Consider the following 27,516-nt stretch of genomic DNA (forward strand, 5'->3'; position numbering starts at 1 on the left):
CACGCCGCGTGAGCTCATCGAACCATTTAAAAGCTAGTTGCAATAGCATACCAAGCATTTCCCCTAAAGATGAGGGTGAGAGGGATTACAGTTGCCACAGATATATTTGAAAAAATAACCAGATGATGGCACGCTAGGCTGCATTCAATGGCTTTTGAATTACAAAAGTTGTTTCAAATAACGAGATAGTTGAAAGTAATGAAAGGCAGTTGATTGTATAACATGATTGCATGGGCAGCCACGTGAGAGCTGTGATAATCTAGTCCCTTCGACTGTTGAAACCAACCAGCCCACAAGTCACTACTCTATGCAATAACCTTTCCACAAGGCCTCAACTCTGTTCAAGGGAGTGGTAGAGTTATACAGATTCAGTGACTATGTAACACTGGTTGAACCGCTCGCCAGTAAGTTTTTGTAACAAGCTCTCTAATCTCATTACGGGTGACCCAACAGAAGTCACCGTATTCGGAGCCAGAGGTTAGCTCAGTTAAGTCGCCGGTAAGCAGCAGGACTTTGTGAAGAAATATCTAAAAAAAGAGAGCATGGCAAGAGTCAAGCTGGGCTCAACTACCTGATAAAGCCGAGTAAATGATCAAGGCAAAACTGCAATGATACCATCTGATTTGTGAATACTGTTACTAAGCTTATGTTGACTGTTGACTTTTGGGGGAACAGGAAGGAGGGGGAGGGGACACACTAAACCATCAGCCCATATTGTCAAGGGCAATGCTAACAGAAGCGCCTATTTATGGATATTGCCAGCATTCAGCAGATATATTAATGCTTGATCTACAACTGTGCCGGAACGGAAGTAGAGGGTTTGAATGTCAGCTACAAGCAGCAACCTTTACCAAAGAAATAGACAAGTACAGTGATTCTACATTTACTTGCTCTCTATAATCCAGCTCTAAACAAATCATTCGTAGAAGTACATAGAAATAAACTTATCACAGTTTACTATTACAATAAGATGTTTGCTGAAGATTTTAGAGTCAAAGCTACTGATGTATATTTGATGAAATAACTTGTAAATGTTTTGCCAATCACGAACATCCAATTACTAAATTTCACCAAGTATCTACCCCTAGCACGGCGACAGTAATGTTCAATTAGAGTTGGCAAAATTTATGTGATAATCCTAATTCATCTTGCAAAACCACTACATGTGGCTCACAAACAAGGATTGGAGGAGACATCTCACTAAAGATATAGCAACTTTTACACGCTATGGGATGTGGTACATGCCAATACTAACAGCCTAGCTAGCTACATCAGATCTTTCTCCTTCTCTCACTGCATGTTAATCAGCCACCTACTGACTGCATCGCTATCGGTTGTCACATCTGAAATATTCTTGCTTACGTTTACATCCGGGTGAGAAGTCATATAAAAATTCTCCTTGGTTTGCAAATGCAGAACATCACGATGAATGCTCTATATATGTGAAATTACCAGAAGTGGTACAAGCTGATGCCTTGCAATAACTAACCAAATGGTGATTTAATAAACTTACTGGTTGTTGTTGGGGCTGTTTAGGAGATACATTGAACGAGGGTCACAAATATGGACCAAGTTTGAGTGGATCCCACTCATTAGTACAGTAATACTTCAACTTACGAGTGCTCCAACGTACGAGAAACTTGAGATACGAGCCAGCTTTTAAGCAAGTTTTAGCACTAACATACGAGCCATATTTGAGATACGAGCACGTGAGTCAGTTGCCAAGTATGCCGGAGGTGTTTTATGACAACAGCATCAATCTGTATTTTTCAACTGCACAGGTTATACTTTTGTACTGTGTTTTTGTGCACGCTTTTCAGTGCAGAATTATGTGAATTAAAAGTACTGTGCGTAGACCGAAAGTTAGCCAGTAAAATGAAAAATAATGCAAAGAAAAAACAAATGATAACAATTGATGTTAAACAGAAAATTATTGAAAAATATGCGAAATGTGTATGCGTGATTGAGCTAGCTCAGCAATATGACAGAAACACATCCACAATTATCAAACAGAAGGATTATATTCAGGGCATTTAGCTCGCAAAAGTACTAACCGTAATTTCTAAACGGCATGGCGATCTTCACCACCGCTGATGGAGAGACCGCTCAGGTATTGGATATAAGATAAACAATTGGCCGGTGACAGCGTAACTGAAACGACGCTATTTGAAAAGGCCGTTGCTATCTATCAAAACTATAAAAATAGACATTCGGACAAGTTGGCTAGTGATCGTGCATCAAACCTTTGTGACGACACCTGTGTTCGTCCTAATCGCGACATGTTGAAAGGGCGACAAAGGCAAACGTCCTTAGATAGGTTCATCTTAAAACGGCCGGCTAGTCGTGAAAGCGAAACAAAGGAAAAATTAGCTAACTAGCGAGAAACTTCAGACTATGAACGCGGAAGAAATTTTAATTACGTTAAGTTAAAAATGATAGTTTGCTTTTAGATTTGCTTCTAAGTTTGTCTTTTAAGACTTTGATAAAATCCAAATTTATCAAATTCAACTGTTGTAATGAAGGATAACTTATAGTATATCTCTCTCTGGCAAATGCTAGCGTTAGCTGCTATTGTATGTATTTAATTTTACATTTTAATTTAACACATTTCCTTGCATTATTTTTTATTTGTTGCTTTTTGAAAGCAAGTGGTAAGTTAGGACAATAACCAACATGTTCTTTCTGTTACAATATCTTGTTTTGAGTGTTTTATTTGCATTTTACAGAGTATGGAAACCAATAAATATATATTTAATTGTTCTATATATAAATAAATTGCACCAACATGCGAGTAAATTGACATACGAGCTCAGTGTCGGAACGCATTAAGCTCGTAAGTTGAAGTATGACTGTACACACAAATTTTAAATCTATACAATATTTTCAATTCAGGTGGCCAATTGGAATGAGGAGAGTAAAATATCATAATATGTGATGCACTGACAGACATTTATGGCTCCTTTAATGGCAAGAAAAACGCTTTTACTGTTATAGCTGAGTTTTGTGTGAGGGTGGCACCAGAATTGTGAGAGGACAACTCTATATATTATATATGAACTGTTGCCCCCCCTTCCTCTAATGATTGTTCTTGTTGCATGCTAACCAAATTACATCTTTTGTACACTACTTCTAGGTAGGAAATACTATAGGCCTATTTTAGATCAAAGCCTAGTTCGTACTGAATGCTATTCAAACACATTATTGGTTATCTTGAGCAATGTCGCAAGAGAATTGTGCCTGTCATACATAGCAAATAAAAAATGTTTGGCTTGATCAAACCTGTTGATTTTACTGGACCAATGTTGAATCTTGGCCACATTGTTATGGAAGCGATACATTGTATTCGCTAAATTAAAATTAATGTTAAACATTCCCAACATTTTAAAATACACCTGAAAACGACACCAATTTTTTAGTAATATAATTTTCATAGATTTCAGAATCTATCAATTATCAAATAGTTATACAAACAGTTTAATGCAGATTACACTAGTCGTGCATCTACTAGCTAATGTAATTTAGGTAATGTAAATGCAAGTTTTTGATGCAAAAGCTATAGTAATCCTGAAAAAGAGTGACCGTGATAAACTTTGCCGTTACGCAATCGGCACGGTGCTTGGTGTTATAGAAAGAGTTTATTCAGGTCAGGTAAAAGAGTTCAAATACTAGATCGACCTAACATGTTCGATTGATCTAACATGTTAGGTCGACCTCACCATATTAATTTGTCTGAATATATAGGCCTATATATTAATATTACCTTATTTTTCCATAATTTCATTTCAAATATAAATATTTTTCAAATTATGCCATACAACAATAATAAGAGAAAAAAGAAAAAAGGGCAACAGGTAGCCAGCAGAACCGAATAAATAGTTTGATAACAAATAGTGTTTAAAATACCGTTCTCTTTATATGCATCCCTTATATGCAAAACACTACCATTATCACTCTACCTGAGGCTAAAACAAAATGTTAGATTTTCCAAGAATAAAATAATTAATCTCAAATTTTAAAAACTTACAGTTGGCAGGGGATGAGCTATATACACCACATATTCTCGCTCAAAGTACATTAGTAAAGTTTCCAATGGGTTAGACAACATCGATACCATTAGGAGAAGAGCTACAGCCAATTTCAATCGGATAGATGAATGATTCATTTTGCAAATGCATGACAGATAAGCAAAATCATTGGTGGTAAAGATTACCTTTGCACTTACTGGCCCTTCATGACTGACAGAGCTCTTGGGATATTTAACTCTATGGAAGGTAGAAGGAGCATTTCCTAGGTAACGTACACTAATCTCCGAAGATAGATCCTGCAGAATCTGGTCGCATGTCTGCAACATAAACTTGTCATTCGCTAGCTTGTTTATTAAGATAACTACATGATGACAAATGGAAGAGGTAAAAAAAATATTTTTAGAGAGTTTAGATCTATGTGGCCTGATGTAGAGCAGGCTGCCAAACCACAAGACAAATATTACGTAAGTATCAACACGCTGGAGAGCAAAGGAAGGAACTGATTGTACCGAATGCTCTACTACATGTCCTGGATAACACACAATGGCTATGAGTACACTCTACTCCGTTTCGGTTACCACTGCCTGTTACACAGTTTCAGTTACCACTGCCTGTTATGCAGTTTCAGTTACCACTGCCTGTTACGCAGTTTCAGTTACCACTGCCTGTTATGAAGTTTCAGTTACCACTGCCTGTTATGAAGTTTCAGTTACCACTGCCTGTTACACAGTTTCAATTACCACTACCTGTTACACAGTTACAGTTACCACTGCCTGTTATGAAGTTTCAGTTACCACTGCCTGTTATGAAGTTTCAGTTACCACTGCCTGTTATGCAGTTTCAGTTACCACTGCCTGTTATGAAGTTTCAGTTACCACTGCCTGTTACGCAGTTTCAGTTACCACTGCCTGTTACGCAGTTTCAGTTACCACTGCCTGTTATGTAATTTCAGTTACCACTGCCTGTTATGAAGTTTCAGTTACCACTGCCTGTTATGAAGTTTCAGTTACCACTGCCTGTTATGAAGTTTCAGTTACCACTGCCTGTTATGCAGTTTCAGTTACCACTGCCTGTTACGCAGTTTCAGTTACCACTGCCTGTTATGAAGTTTCAGTTACCACTGCCTGTTACACAGTTTCAGTTACCACTGCCTGTTGTGCAGTTTCAGTTACTACTGCCTGTTAGGCAGTTTCAGTTACCACTGCCTGTTATGCAGATGGATTATACTACCAGGAATGTCATAACCAGTTCCAACTAGTGTCACTCATCATGGTTGGCATGAGTTCATTGCCAATAAGCTCCACTAGTGGAATAGAACGTTGACCTCAAATTTTTACAAGGACATCTCAACTAGGTTATCACATTCATCGCACATATCAACAGAAATTTCATGAAGCAAACCGTCTCAGGTGGATCAAAGCGTGATCGATATTAACCATTCTAATCAGAGAGGCGCATCAGAGCAAAGGTATGGCAAATGTTGCGGGTCCGAGACAACTAGACGGCATGAGAGATATTGTCTCTAGATGAACAGTTATGGCTGAAACACAGACAACCTCTTAAAAGCCTACTCACCACTCATTCTCTTAAAATCTGACTAATTATGGCCAAAGAGCAAACTTTTGCCTCCAACAGTAAGAAAAAACTTTTTTGAAATTCAGATAATAAAACCCATTAAATGATCGCATAGTCATTATGTAGGAGTGACTGTATGGCTATCACCATGGCAAATGGCTAACTCTCCCAGTACCAATGTATCTCACAGGACACAACCAGAACAACAAGTAACACAGGCCACTTGCAAAACAACCACATAAGCATTTTTCTTCGTAATCAAAACATTATATTGGGATGTCATGCCTGTGCAAGGTGCAAATATGATGAAAAAAATGAGAACAATGTCCAATTTTAAGCCTACAAGAGATAAACACAACAGTTGCCGTGACCATGTATTTGACATTCACAACATATTTTATTTGTATCAAATAGGAGAATAATTAATCACTCTTCTCCTGTCCCAGAAAACTGCTAGCAGGTAATATAGGTATGCGGAACAATCTTAACTTATCCGGCTAGTCCTCGCTTAACGACGACTCAACGTTATGATGGCTTGTTACAAATCGTGGGAATCGTCAAAAAATATGCTTAAAAATGTTAAATGAAAATAGAAAACATACTACATTTTTAAAACCATTGAAGTAATCATGAATGTATAGATTAGTTACACATGTACCCTGGCTATGACATCGTTTTTATGAACATACGGTATCGGCTGTTTGGCTAATATTTGCCATAGTTGAAACATTATAGAAACGTACCTATGGTACATATAAATGCTAAATGAAAAGAGAAATGCCAAGAAAATAAACATAAAGAAGTAAAAATACCTACTGCAATCTACTATGCGATAGCCTAACATTTGTTAACACGCTCAAGAACACGCAAAAGCTAAATAAAAAAAGAAAAAGTTTAAATACTTGTTAAATGTTTACACTTATTAAAAATCAATAGAAAGTAGAAAAAGACAAAAGGTGAAATAGTACAGTACAGTGTAAGTAGCCTATAGGAATGCAACGGAAGCTAGAAGGGTGGTTTGATCAATGACTGAATTGTTTCAGACAAGTTCTCCAGAACATAGCCCCGACATTAAGTAAGGACTACCTGTATATACTCGTTGTTAATTTTTATCTTTTCTTAATTGTTACCAGCTTCTTCCTATTTACTCCCAAAACTGCCATGTGTTAAGAAATTGGAAGCCTACTTCGGGTATACAGTCAAATACTTGTTCAAATTCTACATGATGGAAGATTTGTAGGTTGAGTTAATCTTAGTGGAGGTTTACTTGCAGGGCACTTTACGATTTTTGGCACAAGATATCAGCTCAGTCAACAAGTAACTCAGTTGGTTAGTTTCCTAGCTAAAAGATGAGTTTGCCAAAAATTTTTAACAAAGACCAGGAAGCCGGCCACAAAATTTTTGAAAACATTTTGACAGCGACTGCTGTCTGATTTGTTGATTGCGGTTTGCTTTTATCGATATTAAAGTGAATGAACAGATGAAGGAAAAATGAAAGAAAAAAATATCTGTTTAAACGAGGTCAATGGATCGGCCAGCATGACAAGCTGTTGTAGCTAGACTTTAATATCCTGTGTGAAGGGGCAAGAGATTCAACAATTCAGAGAGCGGGAAGGACAGACTTGAAGACCACATAATGTTGAGTGAACAATAAATTACTAGAATGGTTTTATAAGGAGCAGCTGCAGGTAGATGAATATGCTTCTTAAAGGAAACTGAATATTTGAGGGCAGATGAATTATTTTGTAAATTATGCACAGTGTTTCTTCTCACAAGGCTCGATATGAATAATATATAATTTTACTTACCATAAAACTGTTACGAATAATGTGATTTTGACTACCTGAATACTCGAGGTTAACTTGTTGCATTTATCAAGCACACCTCAGTCATTCTACCGATCAGAGGTCTCTCTAAACGTGTCGGCGGCAAACTTACAGGAATACCTTCCTTTCAGCTGATGAATTAAAAAAGGTAGACAACAACAAAGTCTACATTAACAAAGTAGTCTTAAATTTTTAATGAGCAGAAAAGTGTTTATATACACTCTTAAAAATTATCATATTGATAATCAAAAGTTAGAGAAATCATAAACATAAAAAATGTCTAAGTAAATTATTCGAAAGAAATGTTTTTCAACGAATTGAGAATTAAAGAGATGGCAGGAAGCTCAAAATCTGTAATTTATACGACAGTAGGTTCAACTGCAGTATGACTAGGAATTTTTACTGTGACCCGCAATTCATATAAGAATAGACAAGAAAAAATTGGACAGTTTTTACACTTGCCACTGACCTGGGCTACTGAAATTATACGCTACTAGTACTGTGGCAGTCTGATGCAACAACGGCAAAAGGGTCAATTGGTGTAGATGGTAGAGTGTCAGTCTAACAAGCTAAAAGTTATGAGTTCGAATGCCATTAAAAGTAATCTTTTTTCTAACCTCTGAGCCTGGCTCTGAATAGACGGACACTAGTAAAAACTTCATGCCAATAATTGCTTCCAATAATCAAAGTTTTCCATCTTACAAACTGCTTTGACCTTAAACCTGCCGATGCAGAAAAGAAATTGGCTCCCATAATGGGATGAAGAGTAAAACACATTATTACGGTTTAGCGAGTAGAGGTCTGCAATACATTCTGCCTTGCTGCTTGACCCACTTGAGGAGAGAGTGTATCCACACTCGTGACAAATTGGTTCTCTTTTTGCAAAGGTGATGGATACTCATAACCCAATCAGTTTTCTTCAGGAACGACAACAATCAGCAAAACCGCGACTTAACAACCTGACCTAATTCCCAAAACAAAGAATAATCAAGGTGCTTTAGAGAGTTCCGAAGCGTTACACAAGTTTAAACTGTACAACTTTGCCAGAGATTCAAGAAACATTCGAGTAGAAGATTAATTGCTGGCCAACATATCAACAGTCCGACCGCAGCAGACGATCAAACCAGTTGAAAAGCCAAAAGGGAAAATTACCATATCTATGGAGGTGAGAGAGCGAAATGGATTGATGAGAAAGAAGCCCTAGAGCTGCTGGGGCTAACTGCCTGAGGGTGTTCCATGAATATATTACATACCAACATTCCAGCACCTGACAGTGACAAGCCTTGATAACATAAAAACAAAAAAACACTGAGTCTGTTTTTTCAATGTCAGGCAGTTGAATGCTTGAGAGTATAACAGTGCCATAACAGTGCCATCTGGCATTCTCCTCCCAAGAATACCAGGATGCAGAGTTTCAAATCTAAAGGCTAGCAATGATGTGCAAATGATATATGGAAAGCGCTTGCATTCTAAATAAGGTGAAATGAACAAAGTTGAATGAAGGATTGGAGAAAGATTTAACAAGTTTGTACGATCTGACAGAGAGTGTAACTGGCCTAACGTTATGAGTATGGCAGGGGAGGCCAGAAAAGCCCTTTATTATTATTATAGCCATTAAGACCTCAAATCTTCGCACGCAAGAAAGAGGTAGTTGTCAAACCAACAGGAATCGGTGCTGAATCCTCGCATGACTATAATTTATTATGTTCTTATGTGACTTACAAGGCTTGATGCACTCAAAGCACTGATGTATACAAGCACGTGTTAGGAAGTGGCTTTTTCAGGGCCTTCTAATTTGATTCCTAATCATGGGTTATAAAGCTGGGCTTACATAGAAAACAAAAGCTAAATACCTGTCGGGTAGATTCACCATCTACAGATATGCATTGAGGGAAGACCCAGTGCCAACTCCCGGGTGAGAAAGACTGTTGGACGAGGAGATATACACATTGGTCTAGATATCTCTGACTTGTCTGCTTGTTGCCTGTTCTATCAGCTTCTACAGTAAGGAAACAATATCAATTTAACACCAGTCATCAGTTGGTTGCAGCAAATGGTCTTGTACAAAATGATCTCGCAGGTAATGGTCTCATAGGTAATGGTCTCATAGGTAATGGTCTCGTAGGTAATGGCCTCGTAGGTAATGGTCTCGTAGGTAATGGTCTCGTAGGTAATGGTCTCGTAGGTAATAGTCTCGTAGGTAATGGCCTCGTAGGTAATGGTCTCGTAGGTAATGGTCTCGTAGGTAATGGTCTCGTAGGTAATGGTCTCGTAGGTAATGGTCTCGTAGGTAATGGTCTCGTAGGTAATGGTCTCGTAGGTAATGGTCTCACATGTAATGGTCGCATATGCAATGGTCTCGCAGGCAATGATCTTATCAGATGATTACCACAGTAAATACATTCATCTAATATAATAACTACATAAAGATTTTCAAAGATGCATCTGTTTGGGTTACCATGCTCCATTTCCGTGATTTGCTACATATTTACGTAACCATATCTGTATCAGATGAAATGTTTTAAAACAGCATGATGTGTGGCACTTGCTCAATCATCACAAGCGAGCACCTTCACCAGCTCAACCACTTCATCTCACATTCAGAGAGTAAAACAAACAAAAAAGAGATTTGGACCAAGTCTAGTGTATAGTGCTACCAAAAAATGCTTGCACGATTGAGAATGCCATAATTGGAAAGCTAATGCTATGTGGCAAAACACTAATGTGGTATTTACTGAAAAGTGATGTTCAATGATACTGCAAATTAGAAATGGAAAATAGAAGTTGAGCCAATTATGCATCTACTCGTTGCACCTACGCGTCCCAAACTACTGTTTGCGACAACCCTACAATGCAAGGCTCAATATATAATACATACTATGAAGAGCCCACTATACAGAGTTACACTCAACATTTGGTTATGCTTATAGCCTATAGGATAGTGATTGAAAAATCATAGCCCCAAAAACCACAATATGGGAATTGCATTCTCATATATACAAATGTGACAACTCTTTAATTACGAAGCCACTAACTACCAAAATATTACACGCAAGGGAGTTTGTTCATCTTTTAGCGTACAGTATTTAAATACAGTACTCTAAAAGTACCACTAAAAATTAACCACACAGTAACGGTCGTTATATGTTAAATAAAAATAAATTTTCTTTGCAATGACTTTTATTACCTGGGCACCCACCTAATACATGTATAAATTGAGTTAAGGGCTTCTACTCCTTACAAGCCCCGTTTAGACAACGATATAAGATTATCAAACCGCGATACAAGTCTCTAAATTTATAAAATAAATCATAATCTATCTAATGTTAAAAATAAACATACAAAAACAAGTGACATATACAATCAATGTTCATATTAATTGCAAAATCTAAAGTAAAACTGTTTGAATAAATTTATTTAGCAACATGAGCTTTTGTGCTGCCGACATAAGTGCTGCCGACATAAGTCGCAGTCTCATTGTTGCTTTCCTTCCTTCCTTTACTTAACCTTCCTTTGCTTTTATAAGTTCATCTTCACCATCTTCTGACCTAAAATCTTAGCCACTGATGAACCAATCCATATAAGCATCAAAATTAATTTTTTCAGCAGACGTAGTATTTATTTTGGCCATCGAATAGTTTTACAGAAACAAGTCAAACTGTTATAAATGGGAAGTACTTGCACAAAGATTAGTTTATAATAGTAGTACAGATTATATCGTGTTAACTCAAGCTAAAATTCAGTTGCTAATTGTGAACTAATTGTGAATAATGAAAATTTGTGAACTATTTAATGGATTTTGAAAAGGTCTATATAATCCCAAATGTTTGGCGATTCATCTGGGGACACGAAAGGACAACCCATATTTTTCCCAACATTGAAGCTGAAGTTGTTGATATCAAAGGTTCATTAGAGAGGTAAGGTTAAAGGTCATGCAAATAAAGCATCTTCATTGTTTATGACATGTACAGTCATACCTCGACATACTGTACGAGCTTAATGCAATCCGGGACTGAGCTCCGATGTCTATTCTCTCGTATCTCTAAGCAATTTTTCTTATATAAAGTAAATAAACTAAAACAGGATACGATGAAAAACATGTTTTTAATTGTAATAATTCACCGCCTACACGCACAAAGTAACAAATACCTATCTAGTGGTTATGATCTAGAATAAAATGCAATATTATTATGTACGGTAATACGCGTTAGCCACTCCCGTCTGTTTAGAATTCTTACCTTCCAGACAGACGGTAGTGGCTAACGAGGTGTGAGACAGACTTGACAGCAACACATTTCGTACACTACACTTTTGTAGGCTAACGTAAACTTTATATTTAACCTAAATGAATTTAGCTTACTAATCATACGAAAAAAATAAGTTTTAATCCTAAACTTAATTCTAATTTTGTCTTTATTTTAATTTTTTATCTTCCGATTTGTCTCTTTTTGTCTCGTTTTTTGACTAACTTTCACATTCACCTTTATCTAGCCTTGTAAAAACTTTTAAACCGATCTGACGAAATAGACCAAAGGATACTGTTCTCATAACCAGCCTTCTACATACTCGACCACCTAGCTGCTGCCTCAACAACCATCTCATCTGCTAGTATCTTCAATTTCTCTCATAGCTCAAGGCAAAAGTTTGCTCGGAACTTGACTCGTATCTCAAATTTCTCATAAGTTGGGGCACTCGTATGTCAAGGTATGAATACTATTACAATGTGTAATCATATTGTGGTCGCTTACACCAATCCAAAATCCAAATAAGACCAACACATAATCATGATTGGAACAGAAATTTCTCCAAGCGAATAGCTTTCGAAAAATCTAGCTTGTTATAAAATTTCTTGTTGTTTATCTGGTATCTTGAACATTGAAGGGTTATTAAACTTCGATAGAAAATATGACGCATGAAATCACTTCATTTTATAAATTGTTCCAATCCATTGGACTTTTATTCATGAGAGTCTTTGACTCATGTTTAAATAGGTATAGAAGATGGGTGACTCACTATGCTTATACTTGTGAATGCATTGGAATCTCGTTCTATTTCTATACGGTTAATCGGTTCTGACGTCTGTATCGTATGTTGGAAAAAACATTATTATAATACATAATACAGCACACGCTCAGGATACGATTTTGATCCATTCCAGGGCTGGCATCGTATGGTTAAAAAATCGTATGGGTACAGAAACCATTGTAGTTATATTATGCATACATCCCCTGGTAAAAATCGTCAAAAATTTATATATAAGTGCTAACATAATAAAAATTCGTAACAAAATAGTATGTTAACTCATTCGCAGCCATCGCGAGTTACTCGTGGATTTTGATCGTAGCTAGGCTATCAACACGAGTTATCTCACCTTGGAAATTTACCAATTCCATGTACATTTATGTTTAAGTTATAAAAGAAGATTTTTGATTAGTTATGAAGAAAATTTTCTGGCCAACCAGAAAAGCTACAAATATGCCTCAATTATATATCTGGCAATAGTTATAACCAAAATACTAAACCCATATCATTTTTCTGAGAAATGACGGGTATTTAATGTAGATCGCATAAAAGTTAGTCAGTTGCGAAGGAGTTAACCTTAGTAACTATAGTTACCTACAGTAACTGTATTGTAGTTAGTGTATTTAGTTGTTCTGATCTGCAATATAATGTCACATTATAATGTGACATACCATAGGAATTTCTCACCTTCAAGCCAGACGTACGAATAAAATAACTTTTGAATTCACCTCAAACAAGTTTAGCTTACTCAACACACAAACTTGAAGCTAAGTTTTAGTATGTATTTTCAACTATTTAAAACTATCATTAAAACTTTATCACTTAAAGGTGTGTGTCTTCACCTTCACTATAACTTTTAGCGAAATTTCAAAGCTTTTTCAAAGCTAATTCGGCAATAAAGCCCGAATGATGCAGTTTTAGTAATGAAGTGGTATTTTCTTAGTAAATTAAAATAGGTTGTCTGACCACTGACCTGTTTGAAGGGGCCACAACTCCAACTTTGTCATTAGCTTTGAAAGGAAAATACAGTCATACTTCGACTTACGAGCTTAATGCGTTCCGAGACTGAGCTCGTATGTCAATTTACTCGCATGTTGGTGCAATTTATTTATATATAGAACAATTAAATATATATTGATTGGTCTATTGACATACTCTAAAAAAAAGCAAATAAAACACTCAAAACAAGATATTGCAACAGAAAGAACATGTTGGTTATTGTCCTAACGTACTACATGCTTTCAAAAAGCAACAAATAAAAAATAATGCAAGGAAATGTGATTAATTAAAATGTAAAATTAAATACATACAATAGCAGTTAACGCTCGCATTGGCCAGGGAGGGAGATATAAGTTATCCTTCGTTACAACAGTTGACTTTGATAAATTTGGATTTTATCAAAGTGTTAAAAGACAAACTTAGAAGCAAACCTAAAAGCAAACTTTCATTTGTAACTAAGCGTAATTAAAAAAATTTCGGCGTTCATAGTTTGAAGTTTCTCGCTGGTTAGCTAATTTTTCCTTTTTTTTCGCTTTCACGACTAGCCGGCCGTTTTAAGATAAACCTATCTAAGGACGTTTGCCTTTGTCGCCCTTTCAACGTGTTGCGATTAGGATGAACACAGGTGTCGTCACAAAGGGTTAATGCACGATCACTAGCCAACTTGTCCGAATGTCTATTGAACAGTTTGGATAGATAGCGCAGGCCTTTTCACAAAGCATCGTTTCAGTTACGCTGTCACCGGCCAATTGTTTGTCCAATGCCATCAGCGGTCGTGAAGATCGCTGCACCGTTTAGAAACTATGGTTAGTCCTTTTGCGAACTAAATGCCTTGAATATAATCCTTCTGTTTAATAATTATGAATGTATTTCTGTCATATTGCCGAGCTAGCTCAATTAGGCATACACATTTCGCATATTTTTCCATATTTTTCCGTTTAATATCAATTGTTATCATTTGCTTTTTCTTTGTATTATCTTTCATTTTACAGGCAAACTTTCAGTCTACGCACAGTACGTTTAATTCACATAATTCTGCACAGAAAATCGTGCACAAAAAACACGGTACAAAAGTATAACCTGAGCAGTTGAAAAATACAGAGTGATGCTGTTCTCATAAAACACCTCCGGCATACTTGGCAACTGACTCAAGTGCTCGTATCTCAAATATGGCTCGTATGTTAGTGCTAAAACTTGCTTGAAAGCTAGCTCGTATCTCAAGTTTCCCGTACGTTGGAGCACTCGTAAGTTGAAGTATTACTGTATTGCCATTTTACACACGAGAATTGCTGAACTGAGAGAAATCGGTCATTGTGTCTCTTTCAAGCATTGTGGAAATACTTTTGGCAAATAGAATTCTTGTGTCTCTATTATTTTGCCATATGTAATAAGCACACCGACTGCAAAATTTGAACTCGGGCGAAAATTTTGTTGAACTCGTATGGTGAAATAAGATTCATATGGTGATGTGAAAAAAAACCATTATGTTGCAATTTGTAAGGTGAAAAGATTGTATATCAGGGTAATCGTATCCTGAAGATGCACTGTATTTCATTTAATTCTTCCTATAACATTATATCAAACCACGATAAAATATAACTATGTACGACACTGATAGAGAGCGTGATTTATATATATATAAATCTCAAAGCTTACGTCTGTTATTCGTCTGTTTAGCACTAGCAATGAAGTTATAAGGAGGAAAGACCACTTTTGCACTGGATTTGAACTTGCGACATTCAAACCGCTGTTAACGTATGAATAGGATTATATTGGCAAAATGTTCGCTTGATAATTATTGTATTTGGAAAGAAGCTAAGGGTTATGCTTGCTGATAGTATCTCAGCTGTTCGGTTCAAATAGCTGAGATATTATAGCGCTTTGTGTATGGATTATGCCACATTTTATTGTTAAAAGAGTGTTGATAAAGCAGTTTTGCTTCATATCTGCTATACTTACTCTGCTATACTACTGCTAATGTAAGTTATTTCATATGCCAAGTTCTAAGAATTTATTAATGTAAAGTGAAGTTTATGTGTTGACAATTCTGTATGGACTTTATGCAAAACTTAAATTTAATATGGCACTTGTGGAATACTACTATTTTTTGAGTCTGTAAAGTTGTTCTTGTTTATGTTCTGTAAGTTTTCTTGTTGAGAATAATTTTCTTCTAATCAAATGATGTATGCATACATTCGTAGAGCCCTGATTCCGGCATGTGTGCGATCAATAATGTAGAGCATAATAATTGTAAGTGTGTACTATACTATGTGGTTATATTTGAAATAATATGCAACATTGCTTTTGTGTGTGGAACTTGATGCTAATCTGTTTACTTCCGTAATATTGTATTTTTGATAATTTTTCCCTGTTAGTGTTATACAGATATACCTTTGTACAAAGTCTAATACTAACATCATTCAATATTACAGGGCACGATATTTTGGAATAATACAACTAGTTGCCAAAGACCTACACTATTACCCTTGACCTTGATGCATACGTGAAGTCTACTAATAAGGAGGCGAGACCACTAGGCTAGGCCGTTCTTAACATTATGAACTCTATCTATCCTTATCGAAATTGCATACGCTAAACATGTACTTTTTATTATTAATTAATATTACTTTTTGCGTATGTTTTTCTTTATAAATTTTCTTAAAAGCTTTTTTACCATTACTCATTACCTATTTTTTATTTGGAATTTTCAAGTGCTGTTTTAATTTCAAATGTGCCGTTACACTGCTTTTTTTCCTGTTTTTCTAAGGTTCGATCGCCAAATCTGTAAAAGCTCAATACTTTTCACGTGATCAATTGTATTATCTCAAGTAGAAATTGTCTCTACGTTCCCTTTCCATTCGGTCAGATAAAGACAGCCCGATATCTCATTTTTACGGTTGTGCCAGTATTGAGCGGTACTAGTATCGTCCATCAAAACTTTGAACAACGAGCTTCTGCTGCAACAGTAACCTTTTTTATACACACACTTTTATATAGTCATTGCTACTATTCATTTAACATATTTATGACTTGTATTTTGTTTTCTTAGTTCATATTAATTGTATCAGTACCAAATCATTTTTCATTGTAATCATTGTAGCAAAACAGACTATCTAGCCATTACTTGCTAATTATTTCACATTTAAAAACCTTTACAGTTGTTTTATTTTTTTCTTTTAATTTATTCGAGCTGCCCAAAACACGTTTCTTATGATCTGAAGTTTGAAAGCCAGAATGGTAAATGTTGCATACGTTGAATAAAAATAAATTTTTTGTGCAGACTATTTTATTACACGGGCAATGCCGGGCATTCAATTACTCTCTAATATAGGAGCTGTGTTAGTCTGTCTGAAGTAGGAGCTGTGTTAGTCTGTCTGAATTAGGAGCTGTGTTAGTCTGTCTGAAGTAGGAGCTGTGTTAGTCTGTCTGAAGTAGGAGCTGTGTTAGTCTGTCTGAAGTAGGAGCTGTGTGTAGTCTGTCTGAAGTAGGAGCTGTGTGTAGTCTGTCTGAAGTAAGAGCTGTGTTAGTCTGTCTGAAGTAGGAGCTGTGTTAGTCTGTCTGAAGTAGGAGCTGTGTTAGTCTGTCTGAAGTAGGAGCTGTGTGTAGTCTGTCTGAAGTAGGAGCTGTGTTAGTCTGTCTGAAGTAGGAGCTGTGTTAGTCTGTCTGAAGTAGGAGCTGTGTTAGTCTGTCTGAAGCCACACTAAAAGCGTTAGGAAAAAGATTTCCTCACACAGGAATCAAACCTGCAGCCTATGACTGAAAGGCAAACGTACTTTCACACAACTATTCACTGGATAATTCTCCATATACTGACTACTCATGACGGTCTCTCATCGTGCATGAGACTGGCAAGCGTACGCTTAACCAATAAAATGAGGTTACTCTTGGCACTTTAACTTGACAGACAAGCGATTTGAGAGGTAGCCTTGGTGAGTCAGAAGAGGACAACGCGTAGCTAAATGTGCTGATAGAATTATGAACCTAGTCTAACAAGGATTTAATGATTTTTAAACTAATATACCTTATCTTAAGTTTTGGTCTCTAGATTGGATATTTCTATATTATGGGCAGCTTCTCCACTTTCTTTAGGTTCAGACGTTTTTTCTGGCATCCCATCAATTTTCTCCTCGTGATAATTACAAGATAGCTTCAAAGATTTATCAAAGAGTTCTTCAGCACAGGTTCACTAAAGCTTTTTTATTTCCTATTTTAGTTTAAAGAAAAATATCGCTTTTTTTCTCAAATTATACATTAAATTATTTATTTGATGTCAAATATTCCTATGCTGAAGTGATCGTAAGTCAAGATTTGACTGTCAAATATTCCTATGCTGAAGTGATCGTAAGTCAAGATTTGACTGTCAAATATTCCTATGCTGAAGTGATCGTAAGTCAAGATTTGACTGTCAATGCCATTTACCACACTGGTTGTTTTCGTGCAACTAAAAACTGTTGAACATCACACCGCTTTTGGCTTATGAAAGAATAAGTAAACCTTTATAAATGTTTATAAGTTGCATTTCAGAGGGCTGTAACTGTCCAGCTATGTGTTTATACCATATCTCTTGCATTCAGCTACCAGCATTGAAACACACACCTGTGAGTCGAGAAGCCTGAGAAAACATTGACAACTCTTCCGTCCATTGATCTTCCAGATCAACAGCTGTGAGGGTAGACAACTCCGTCTCATCAACATCCTCCTTAAGTCTTCGTGTTGCGAGCTCTCTAGAGACAAAAAAGAGATCCGTCTGGGCAAACCAGAATTACCAGGCGAAGAGAAGCCATTTACTCGAGATGAAAAAGTGACGGCAAAAATGTATTCTGATCAGTTCTTCCAATTCTTGCGACAGACAAGATTGTGATAGATCTTCAGTATAAACATTTATAAGAGCTTCATGTGAGAAATGCTTAGAACTGAGACAAATTCAAGAAGCCAACTAAATAACAACATATCTTCAAGGACACCAAAAGATCTGCTCCAAAAAAGAAAGACTAAAAAAGCTTCACTGAAACAATAATATTGTAAAAATTCAAATACAGACACACAAGCAATGGCAAGTCATGTATCATTGCTTTCCAGTATGTGTGTTTAATTTTCTTTTAGTACAGTAATACCTTGAGATGCTTAATGTGTTCCTAGACCAAGCTCGGACATCAATGCAGTCATATCTTATATCAATTTTTCCTATAAATGATTAAATACAACACCTTCTAAAAACACCTAAACAGGCTATTACAATGGAAAACACGCTTTTAATTGTTCTAATTCACCACCTACTCTCACAAAGTAACAAATACATATCTAGTGAATATGATCTGCGATACACTAACATTATGTACAGTACTGTTTGCTATTCGTACCTTCAAGACAGACAGTAGTAGCTAGTGGCGGTGTGCGACAGACTCAATGGTAACATGTTCAGCATGGTACACTTGAATGATGATACATGACATCACATAAACTAAGTTTAACTTAAATGAATTTACATTACTAAACACACACTTGAAAATCAGTTTTAATCTTACAGTAAACTTAATTCAAACTTAGTCTTCATTTTCATTTTTTGCTATCTTCTTCCAGCAGGCTCTTTTTGTCACTTTCAGCCAGCCTTTTTAAATCCTTTTTGATTCGATAAGAAAGACCGAGCGATGCTGTTCTCATAAGTGGTTCCTCGTATGCTCAACCACCTAGCAGCCCGTAAGGAACCATCTTGTATGCTTGCATTTCTAGTTTGTCTCATATCTCAAGGCAAAAGTTTGTTTGGAACTTTTCTCATATTTAAAATTTATCGTATGTCAAGGCTTTCGTCGTATCTCAAGGTATTGTTTGCAACCCTTTTGGCCAAACACATTCAATTGATATCATTGTGGTTACCAGACCTCGTCTTAATTAAACATATAACAATGTATAAAAATAATAACAGTGAACAAATAACAATAAAACTAAACAACAATAAATGGCTGAATATAAATATTAAACTAGAGATAACAAGTATGTTATACCGGTGTTCTAATGTCAAGGATAGTTAGTAGAATCATTTGTGCTGAAAAGGAGTAAGCATAAGAATAAGACACTCAACAGTGACACTTTAAGTTTAGAAGGGTACATGATTTATGGCTGGAGCATACCATCAAATATTATTCCTTATACAACCTTTTAAAAGTGGGTTCTTGTGTAGTGTTTCAGTTCGTGAAGCATATTACTAAGTGCTGAATCATGTCATATCTATATTTACGGTATTCAGAGAGAAGGCTACATTTAAAACATTCCTTGATCTCTTGTCATCTGACCCAGAGTTAGATATGCATAAAAATACATCAAGGGAAGACAACAAGTCTTCTTTGATAACTGTTGAATCGTTGGATATTTCATTATGTACCTACTTCCATATTTATATACTTATTTATACTATTTTATATACGTCTCAAACTCTTCTGTATTAGGAGTGGTTGATAGCGTAGCGCATTCATGGCAAGCTTTCGATGAACCCAGAAGGCAAAAGAATGTGACTTAGTGAATGTTTAAATGGCATGAAGCCATTTAAACCTACTAATCTACTAATAAGGTTATGGAAAGGAATAAAGCAAACTATTTAAAATAACACATATTAAATGAAATCATTGCATGTCCTCAAGTCAATTTTAATACAAATACCGCGTCGAGTCAACTTATCTAGCGATACAAAACGCTAGTAGCAAAGCGTTTTGCATGTCACATAATTACCTCTCCTCAACATCATCAGCAGCATCCCAGTGCTGGTGCTATTTTTTGCATATATATCTGCCAACTGTGTAAGGACTGTCATAGATCTAGCTCCATAATTTGTGTTGAGCACTCTTTATTAGTTTTACTTATATAATTATCTTTTAAATAATCCTTTACTTTGGCAGTATATATATAATATTAGACATTTCTCGAAGTTTGTGTGCATGTCTGTGCATGTCTGTGCATGTCTGTGCATGTCTGTGCATGTCTGTGCATGTCTGTGCATGTCTGTGCATGTCTGTGCATGTCTGTGCATGTCTGTGCATGTCTGTGCATGTCTGTGCATGTCTGTGCATGTCTGTGCATGTCTGTGCATGTCTGTGCATGTCTGTGCATGTCTGTGCATGTCTGTGCATGTCTGTGCATGTCTGTGCATGTCTGTGCATGTCTGTGCATGTCTGTGCATGTCTGTGCATGTCTGTGCATGTCTGTGCATGTCTGTGCATGTCTGTGCATGTCTGTGCATGTCTGTGCATGTCTGTGCATGTCTGTGCATGTCTGTGCATGTCTAGCTATAGCTATTAAAATCTTGGAATTTAAAGTTCCGCATTATGATGGATTTGAACTCACAGAGATTGCAACCACAAGTTCTAAATCCATGCGCTCTACCACTGATCTATACAAGGCGTATTGATCAAAGGCACTATCATATACGGTATAGCGTATGCACACACTAAATGTCGTATTATTTGAGAATTGCGCCCACGAGTTACGATGCTCCTGTTATAATACATTTTTCACCTAACTCTCGGAAACACGATGCTTTTTCGTTATTTTTTTGTTGGGCGAATTTTTGCTGCCACACGATATCGACAATAATTTCTCTCAAAATTAAGATTTGACGATTTGAGTACTGATTCTATACGTCATTAAAAGATCAACGTTGCTCGCCATGGTGAGTTCAGTCGTATCGGTTATGATAAAAACAGATTCGCAAATAGATAAATGATAAAATGTTAGTTAAGTTAAAAGTTTACGAAAATACATACTAAAACTTCCTTCAAGTAGCCTGTGTGTTTGGTAAATACATACTAAAACTTCCTTCAAGTAGCCTGTGTGTTTGATAAATACATACTAAAACTTCCTTCAAGTAGCCTGTGTGTTTGATAAATACATACTAAAACTTCCTTCAAGTAGCCTGTGTGTTTGGTAAATTCATACTAAAACTTCCTTCAAGTAGCCTGTGTGTTTGGTAAATACATACTAAAACTTCCTTCAAGTAGCCTGTGTGTTTGGTAAATACATACTAAAACTTCCTTCAAGTAGCCTGTGTGTTTGGTAAATACATACTAAAACTTCCTTCAAGTAGCCTGTGTGTTTGGTAAATACATACTAAAACTTCCTTCAAGTAGCCTGTGTGTTTGGTAAATACATACTAAAACTTCCTTCAAGTAGCCTGTGTGTTTGGTAAATACATACTAAAACTTCCTTCAAGTAGCCTGTGTGTTTGGTAAATACATACTAAAACTTCCTTCAAGTAGCCTGTGTGTTTGGTAAATACATACTAAAACTTCCTTCAAGTAGCCTGCGTGTTTGGTAAATACATACTAAAACTTCCTGCAAGTAGCCTGTGTGCTTGGTAAATACATACTAAAACTTCCTTCAAGTAGCCTATGTGTTTGGTAAATTCATACTAAAACTTCCTTCAAGTAGCCTGTGTGTTTGGTAAATACATACTAAAACTTCCTTCAAGTAGCCTATGTGTTTGATAAATACATACTAAAACTTCCTTCAAGTAGCCTGTGTGTTTGGTAAATACATACTAAAACTTCCTTCAAGTAGCCTGTGTGTTTGATAAATACATACTAAAACTTCCTTCAAGTAGCCTATGTGTTTGGTAAATACATACTAAAACTTCCTTCAAGTAGCCTGTGTGTTTGGTAAATACATACTAAAACTTCCTTCAAATAGCCTGTGTGTTTGGTAAATACATACTAAAACTTCCTTCAAGTAGCCTGTGTGTTTGATAAATACATACTAAAACTTCCTTCAAGTAGCCTATGTGTTTGGTAAATACATACTAAAACTTCCTTCAAGTAGCCTGTGTGTTTGGTAAATACATACTAAAACTTCCTTCAAGTAGCCTGTGTGTTTGGTAAATACATACTAAAACTTCCTTCAAGTAGCCTGTGTGTTTGGTAAATACATACTAAAACTTCCTTCAAGTAGCCTGTGTGTTTGGTAAATACATACTAAAACTTCCTTCAAGTAGCCTATGTGTTTGGTAAATACATACTAAAACTTCCTTCAAGTAGCCTATGTGTTTGGTAAATACATACTAAAACTTCCTTCAAGTAGCCTGTGTGTTTGGTAAATACATACTAAAACTTCCTTCAAGTAGCCTATGTGTTTGGTAAATACATACTAAAACTTCCTTCAAGTAGCCTATGTGTTTGATAAATACATACTAAAACTTCCTTCAAGTAGCCTGTGTGTTTGGTAAATACATACTAAAACTTCCTTCAAGTAGCCTGTGTGTTTGGTAAATACATACTAAAACTTCCTTCAAGTAGCCTGTGTGTTTGGTAAATACATACTAAAACTTCCTTCAAGTAGCCTGTGTGTTTGGTAAATACATACTAAAACTTCCTTCAAGTAGCCTGTGGGTTTGATAAATACATACTAAAACTTCCTTCAAGTAGCCTGTGTGTTTGGTAAATACATACTAAAACTTCCTTCAAGTAGCCTGTGTGTTTGGTAAATACATACTAAAACTTCCTTCAAGTAGCCTGTGTGTTTGGTAAATACATACTAAAACTTCCTTCAAGTAGCCTATGTGTTTGGTAAATACATACTAAAACTTCCTTCAAGTAGCCTGTGTGTTTGGTAAATACATACTAAAACTTCCTTCAAGTAACCTGTGTGTTTGGTAAATACATACTAAAACTTAGTAAGTCAACCTTCAAGTATGTGTTTGGTAAACTAAATTCATTTAAGTTAGATTTAAGTTAGATACACGTCTGTCTCGAAGGTAAGAACTCTCCATGTAGTACATAGTAATGTTATATTATCTTGCAGATCATAACCACAAATTGTACTAGTCATTGTAGGTACCTATAGTTACTAAGGGTTACATATATATTATTTTGTTACAATTTTTAATGGTGATGATTTTTACCAGAGAGTGATTGTACCAGATCTTACTATGGGTTTCTATACCCCTCTATGTACGTCTATAGCCTACGATATTTTTTCATGCCAATTTTCGCATGCCACGACCAAAATCATATAATGCCAAACTAAAATCATATAATTGTATACCAAATATTTTTTCATTTTAATTGTAGCAAAACAGACTTACTTTACTTTTAGCCATTACTTGCTAATGATTTCACGTTTATATTTACACACCTTTACATTTATATTTTTCCTCCTAATTTACATGTATTTCAACGAAACACTTTCGTGTTATGAAGTTTGAAGGTTACAGTTATTTGACAAAGTTTGAAAACCTTTACAGTTGTTTTTATTTCCTCTCTTAACTTATTCCAACTACACAAATACAAGTTCACTTCTACACAACTACACTTTTCTCATGATATATAGTTTGAAAGTTAGAATGGCAAATTTTGTTATATGTTAAATAAAAATAAATTTTCTGTCCAATGACTTTTTTATTACCCGGGTGCCGCCGGGTAGTACAGCTAATATATATATATTTTTAGATGTATATAGTTATAATGCAGACAACAATGCATAATGGTAAGTCATGGCTTACCGTCATTGGAAGCCTAACCTTATTAACTAGCTTAGTGGAGTTTTCCATTGGCAATTTGCCAGACTACTAGCTAGTTTTAAAACCTTTACAGTTCTTTTTATTTTTCTCTTAATTTATTTCAACTACAAGACACACTTCTCTCATGATATATAGTTTGAAAGTCAGAATGGCAAATTTTGTTATATGTTAAATAAAAATAAATTTTCTGTCCAATGACTTTTTTATTACCCGGGTACCGCCGGGTAGTACAGCTAATATATATTTTTAGATGTATATAGTTATAATATATATAGTTTAACTATATATAGTTTAAATATAGCTTACATATCTGCTTTGTGACGAAGTTCATGCATGCAATAGTGGCTCTTTTCTAACTCTATTGTGTTTAACAGTGCTTGATATCTCTTCTCAAGATCGGTCTGCTCTGCAGTAATAATCGGCCTTCGTTCTATTATGAGACCACTGTACAGGTCAAAGGGAGCTGGGTCCACTTTTGAAGCGCTTACAATTGCTGTAAAATGCAACGTACGCTGTTAAATACCGTTGTATAGAAGTATTAGCAAAAGCAGATAGCGTAATACAGAAATGCCTAAACATCGGAGATGTACGCAATATCACAATGAACATAACACCTAATGCATCAGAGGACCAGCATCAAGACAGTCATCATTTACTCATCTACAAATAGCTTAGAAACCTCCCGTAAAAGTAACCCACGAAGAAAGAGACATCAATTGACATGCCAGAAAACCATTATAAGATATCAGACCTCTACCAGACACGACCAAGACAATTGTAGTTAATCATCATTTCCAATTATTATACTTTTATGATGCACTTAAGACAAGTCCACTCATTGCTAACCCTTTGCAACATAAAGAACAGAACCTGAGCATCAACCTAAACACCTTCTCACAGGCTAACAGAGACATCTATAAAAGAGAACAGCTCCAACGACTCAGCATCGGTCTCTTCTCCCAAGACCTGCTGAGGCTCCCTCTTTTCCACTGCCTGCTGAGGCGCTTTCGTGTGCCTGTGGTGGAGACTCCCTCTCTTTTTCCTCTGCTTGTGAAGCCTCTCCTCTCCCTGCCTACGGAGCCTCCTTCTTCATCATCAGCTGATCCTCTTTATTTCACTATCTTAACTGCCAAGCCTCTATATATCTAAGGACTGCTATGACTCTCATTTGGCTGCCAAAACTCGCAGCCATGCGGGACCGAGCAAGCAAACATGGACGACCATTCGAGTAAGAGTGTAACTTTTATTGGCTATTTTAACCTTTTGTCATTAGTATCATTGTTCAGTTCTGTTAGCTGTGTATTTTACCTGTTTAATTTACAGAACAAAGAATTAATTTCACTGGTAAATATCAGCATTGCTTACAATAGGCCAACACCTTCTCTAGTACATGAACTAGTAATAATCAAATATGATAAATAAATATAAATAAATATGGTAAATAAATCTAAATCAAATAAGCAAAAGTGCACTAACTAAACATAGTCAAAATAGAATAAAATGACAAAGCAAATTCAACACTAATTTTGTGTGTGGATTCGAATTAGTTATGCATAGGCCTAATATAATTTCTCCATATCCAACCAATGATATACAGCCCCCACAGGGGGGCTGTATATCATTGATCCAACCCTGACAATATAACATACTTCTTTCTCTTCATACCTGCCAACTCTCACGCATTGGGCGTGAGACTCACGCAATCACCCAAAAAAAAAATGAAAATGCGTGAGATTTTTGCCCCGATTTCCACAATTTTATATATACTATCATTGATACATCAATTGCCCCAAAACCAAAGCTCACGCATTGCCCCACTCTTGGGTTGGCAAGCCTGTTTCTCTTACAAAATAAGATATCAAACTACAACTCTCCACCAAAATATTGTTGATGATACTATCAATAAAAACTAGACTGAATCACATTGGTAACGATTATTAATGCTTAGAAAAGTATGATTTTAAGCACTTCATGCAAAATAAAAGATTAGTCAAAATGAGAATACTGTATAACCATCCGATTTATGAATAAGCAAACAACAAAAGAATATCAAAGGATACCAATAAAAGAAACTACAACCGTCATGAACATGACAAAAACTTATTCATGACTACTAAACACCTCATGCCAGATGTATCAAACGAACATCTTTGTAAACATTTTGGTGGCAAGTCTGAAGCTACCAAAATATACATGTATGAGTTGCGCATAACTTTAAAATTACAAAATTGCTAATTAAAATTATTTACCGTGTGATCTTTTCAATGCAACAGAAATATTGCATTTGTGAGTTTGCGACAATATGCTAGTTCCTAACCTTGCAAAAACATTTTTTATGGGGGCAGCCATGTTGTCAAACGACAGAGCCAATCACAGGTGTCCTTTAGCGGGGATATTGCCGAAGCCGAGACCGGGCCGTAGTCTACACACACAAAAAACACCAAGCTGTTGTTTTTTTGTGTGTGTAGACTACGGCTCGGTCTCGGCAACATCCCCGCTAAAGGACACCTGTGGAGCTACTACTATAAAAGCGATTAATGCACTCGTAGATAGAAATGCAATTCGAGCAGACAACTTCTTAGCGCATATATTCGGCTTGTCTATCTACGACAATCGAATAATCATAATTACATGTATAAGTCTAGCAAGTCTATTACGGATTTTGGGCAGGTATCAACAAGGTAATAGAGTGGACGTTTCTAAAGAATAGTTAGAATTCAGTCCCTTTGAATGCAAACGCTCTAAATGTATATATGATATCATGCTCAATTAGAAAATCATATTCCTGTTTATCATAATTATACCATATTCGGATTTGAAAAAACTCTAGGATGGCATCAATGATATACAGCTCCCTAGTGGGACTGTATATCATTGATGGCATTAATTCTGAAACACAACACACAATCATTAGCTTGAAAAACTATGTAGCATCCTGATAACTGTGAATTAGAAGCGTGCGCTTCATCGTAAGGCAATAAAGAGGAAAATATATGTTTTCTACTTAGTAAACAAGGATACTAAAGCTAATTAAGACAAACCTAACAATGCTGTCATAAGTAATCAAAGTAGTCCCAACAATAAATGACGCTATTCCTGAAAAAAGGCTAATTTAGTCTTAGCTTAGTCTTTAGCTTTTATAGTGTGACAGCTTGTACATATTTTTGACTGCACCAGAGGGGAAGATGACATCCTCAAAGTAACAAGATAAAAGGTTTCCACATTTCTTTCTATCTTGGTTGTGACATGAAGCCCCCTGAAGGGTGTGTAGATACAAAACAGATGTTAAAGTTTACATTCAAGTGTGCTTTCTTTAGGAATGATGTCATTTCCTATGGCAGCTGCACTAGGCACTTGTAGCTTAGTCATTGCCATATATACTGACAGCCGGTTAGTTTCCTGTTCAGTCGTCATCATTACATGCCTCTTTCTGATGAGCCAAAAAGGAAAGACTGATCGACAGCCCCTTCTTCAGCACCACACAGCAGCCGCCATGAGACACAATGAATAATTACTAAGTTACCATAGAGTGATAGTGTAGTGACACCTGGGTGTGCTAGTGCTACTC

General features: G+C 36.1%; 1 protein-coding gene across 1 annotated transcript; it reads right to left on the reverse strand.

The window, feature by feature from the left end:
* Positions 1 to 91: 91 nt before the first annotated feature.
* Positions 92 to 26,301, reverse strand: LOC137394689 (large ribosomal subunit protein mL46-like). Its single transcript, XM_068081452.1, has 6 exons — positions 26,198 to 26,301; positions 24,255 to 24,441; positions 18,044 to 18,171; positions 9,280 to 9,425; positions 4,211 to 4,342; positions 92 to 527 (listed from the first exon to the last, which is right to left on the reverse strand). The coding sequence occupies exons 1-6, from the start codon at positions 26,295 to 26,297 to the stop codon at positions 369 to 371; spliced, it is 852 nt and encodes a 283-aa protein (XP_067937553.1). The 5' UTR covers positions 26,298 to 26,301; the 3' UTR covers positions 92 to 368.
* Between the last annotated feature and the right edge of the window lie 1,215 nt (positions 26,302 to 27,516).

Source organism: Watersipora subatra, chromosome 4 (genome assembly GCF_963576615.1).
Source record: "Watersipora subatra chromosome 4, tzWatSuba1.1, whole genome shotgun sequence".
Classification (NCBI taxonomy): Eukaryota; Metazoa; Bryozoa; class Gymnolaemata; order Cheilostomatida; family Watersiporidae; genus Watersipora; species Watersipora subatra.

Bases quoted from the DNA above. Each gene is read 5' to 3' on its own strand.
- LOC137394689 (XM_068081452.1), bottom strand. From the start codon at position 26,297: ATGGCTGCCCCCATAAAAAATGTTTTTGCAAGGTTAGGAACTAGCATA. The intron at 18,172-24,254 runs GTAAGCTATATT...TTTTGTCTCTAG, and splicing joins CTTCGTCACAAAGCAGATAT to AGAGCTCGCAACACGAAGAC. The intron at 528-4,210 runs GTAATCTTTACC...CTCTTTTTTTAG, and splicing joins AAGGGCCAGTAAGTGCAAAG to ATATTTCTTCACAAAGTCCT.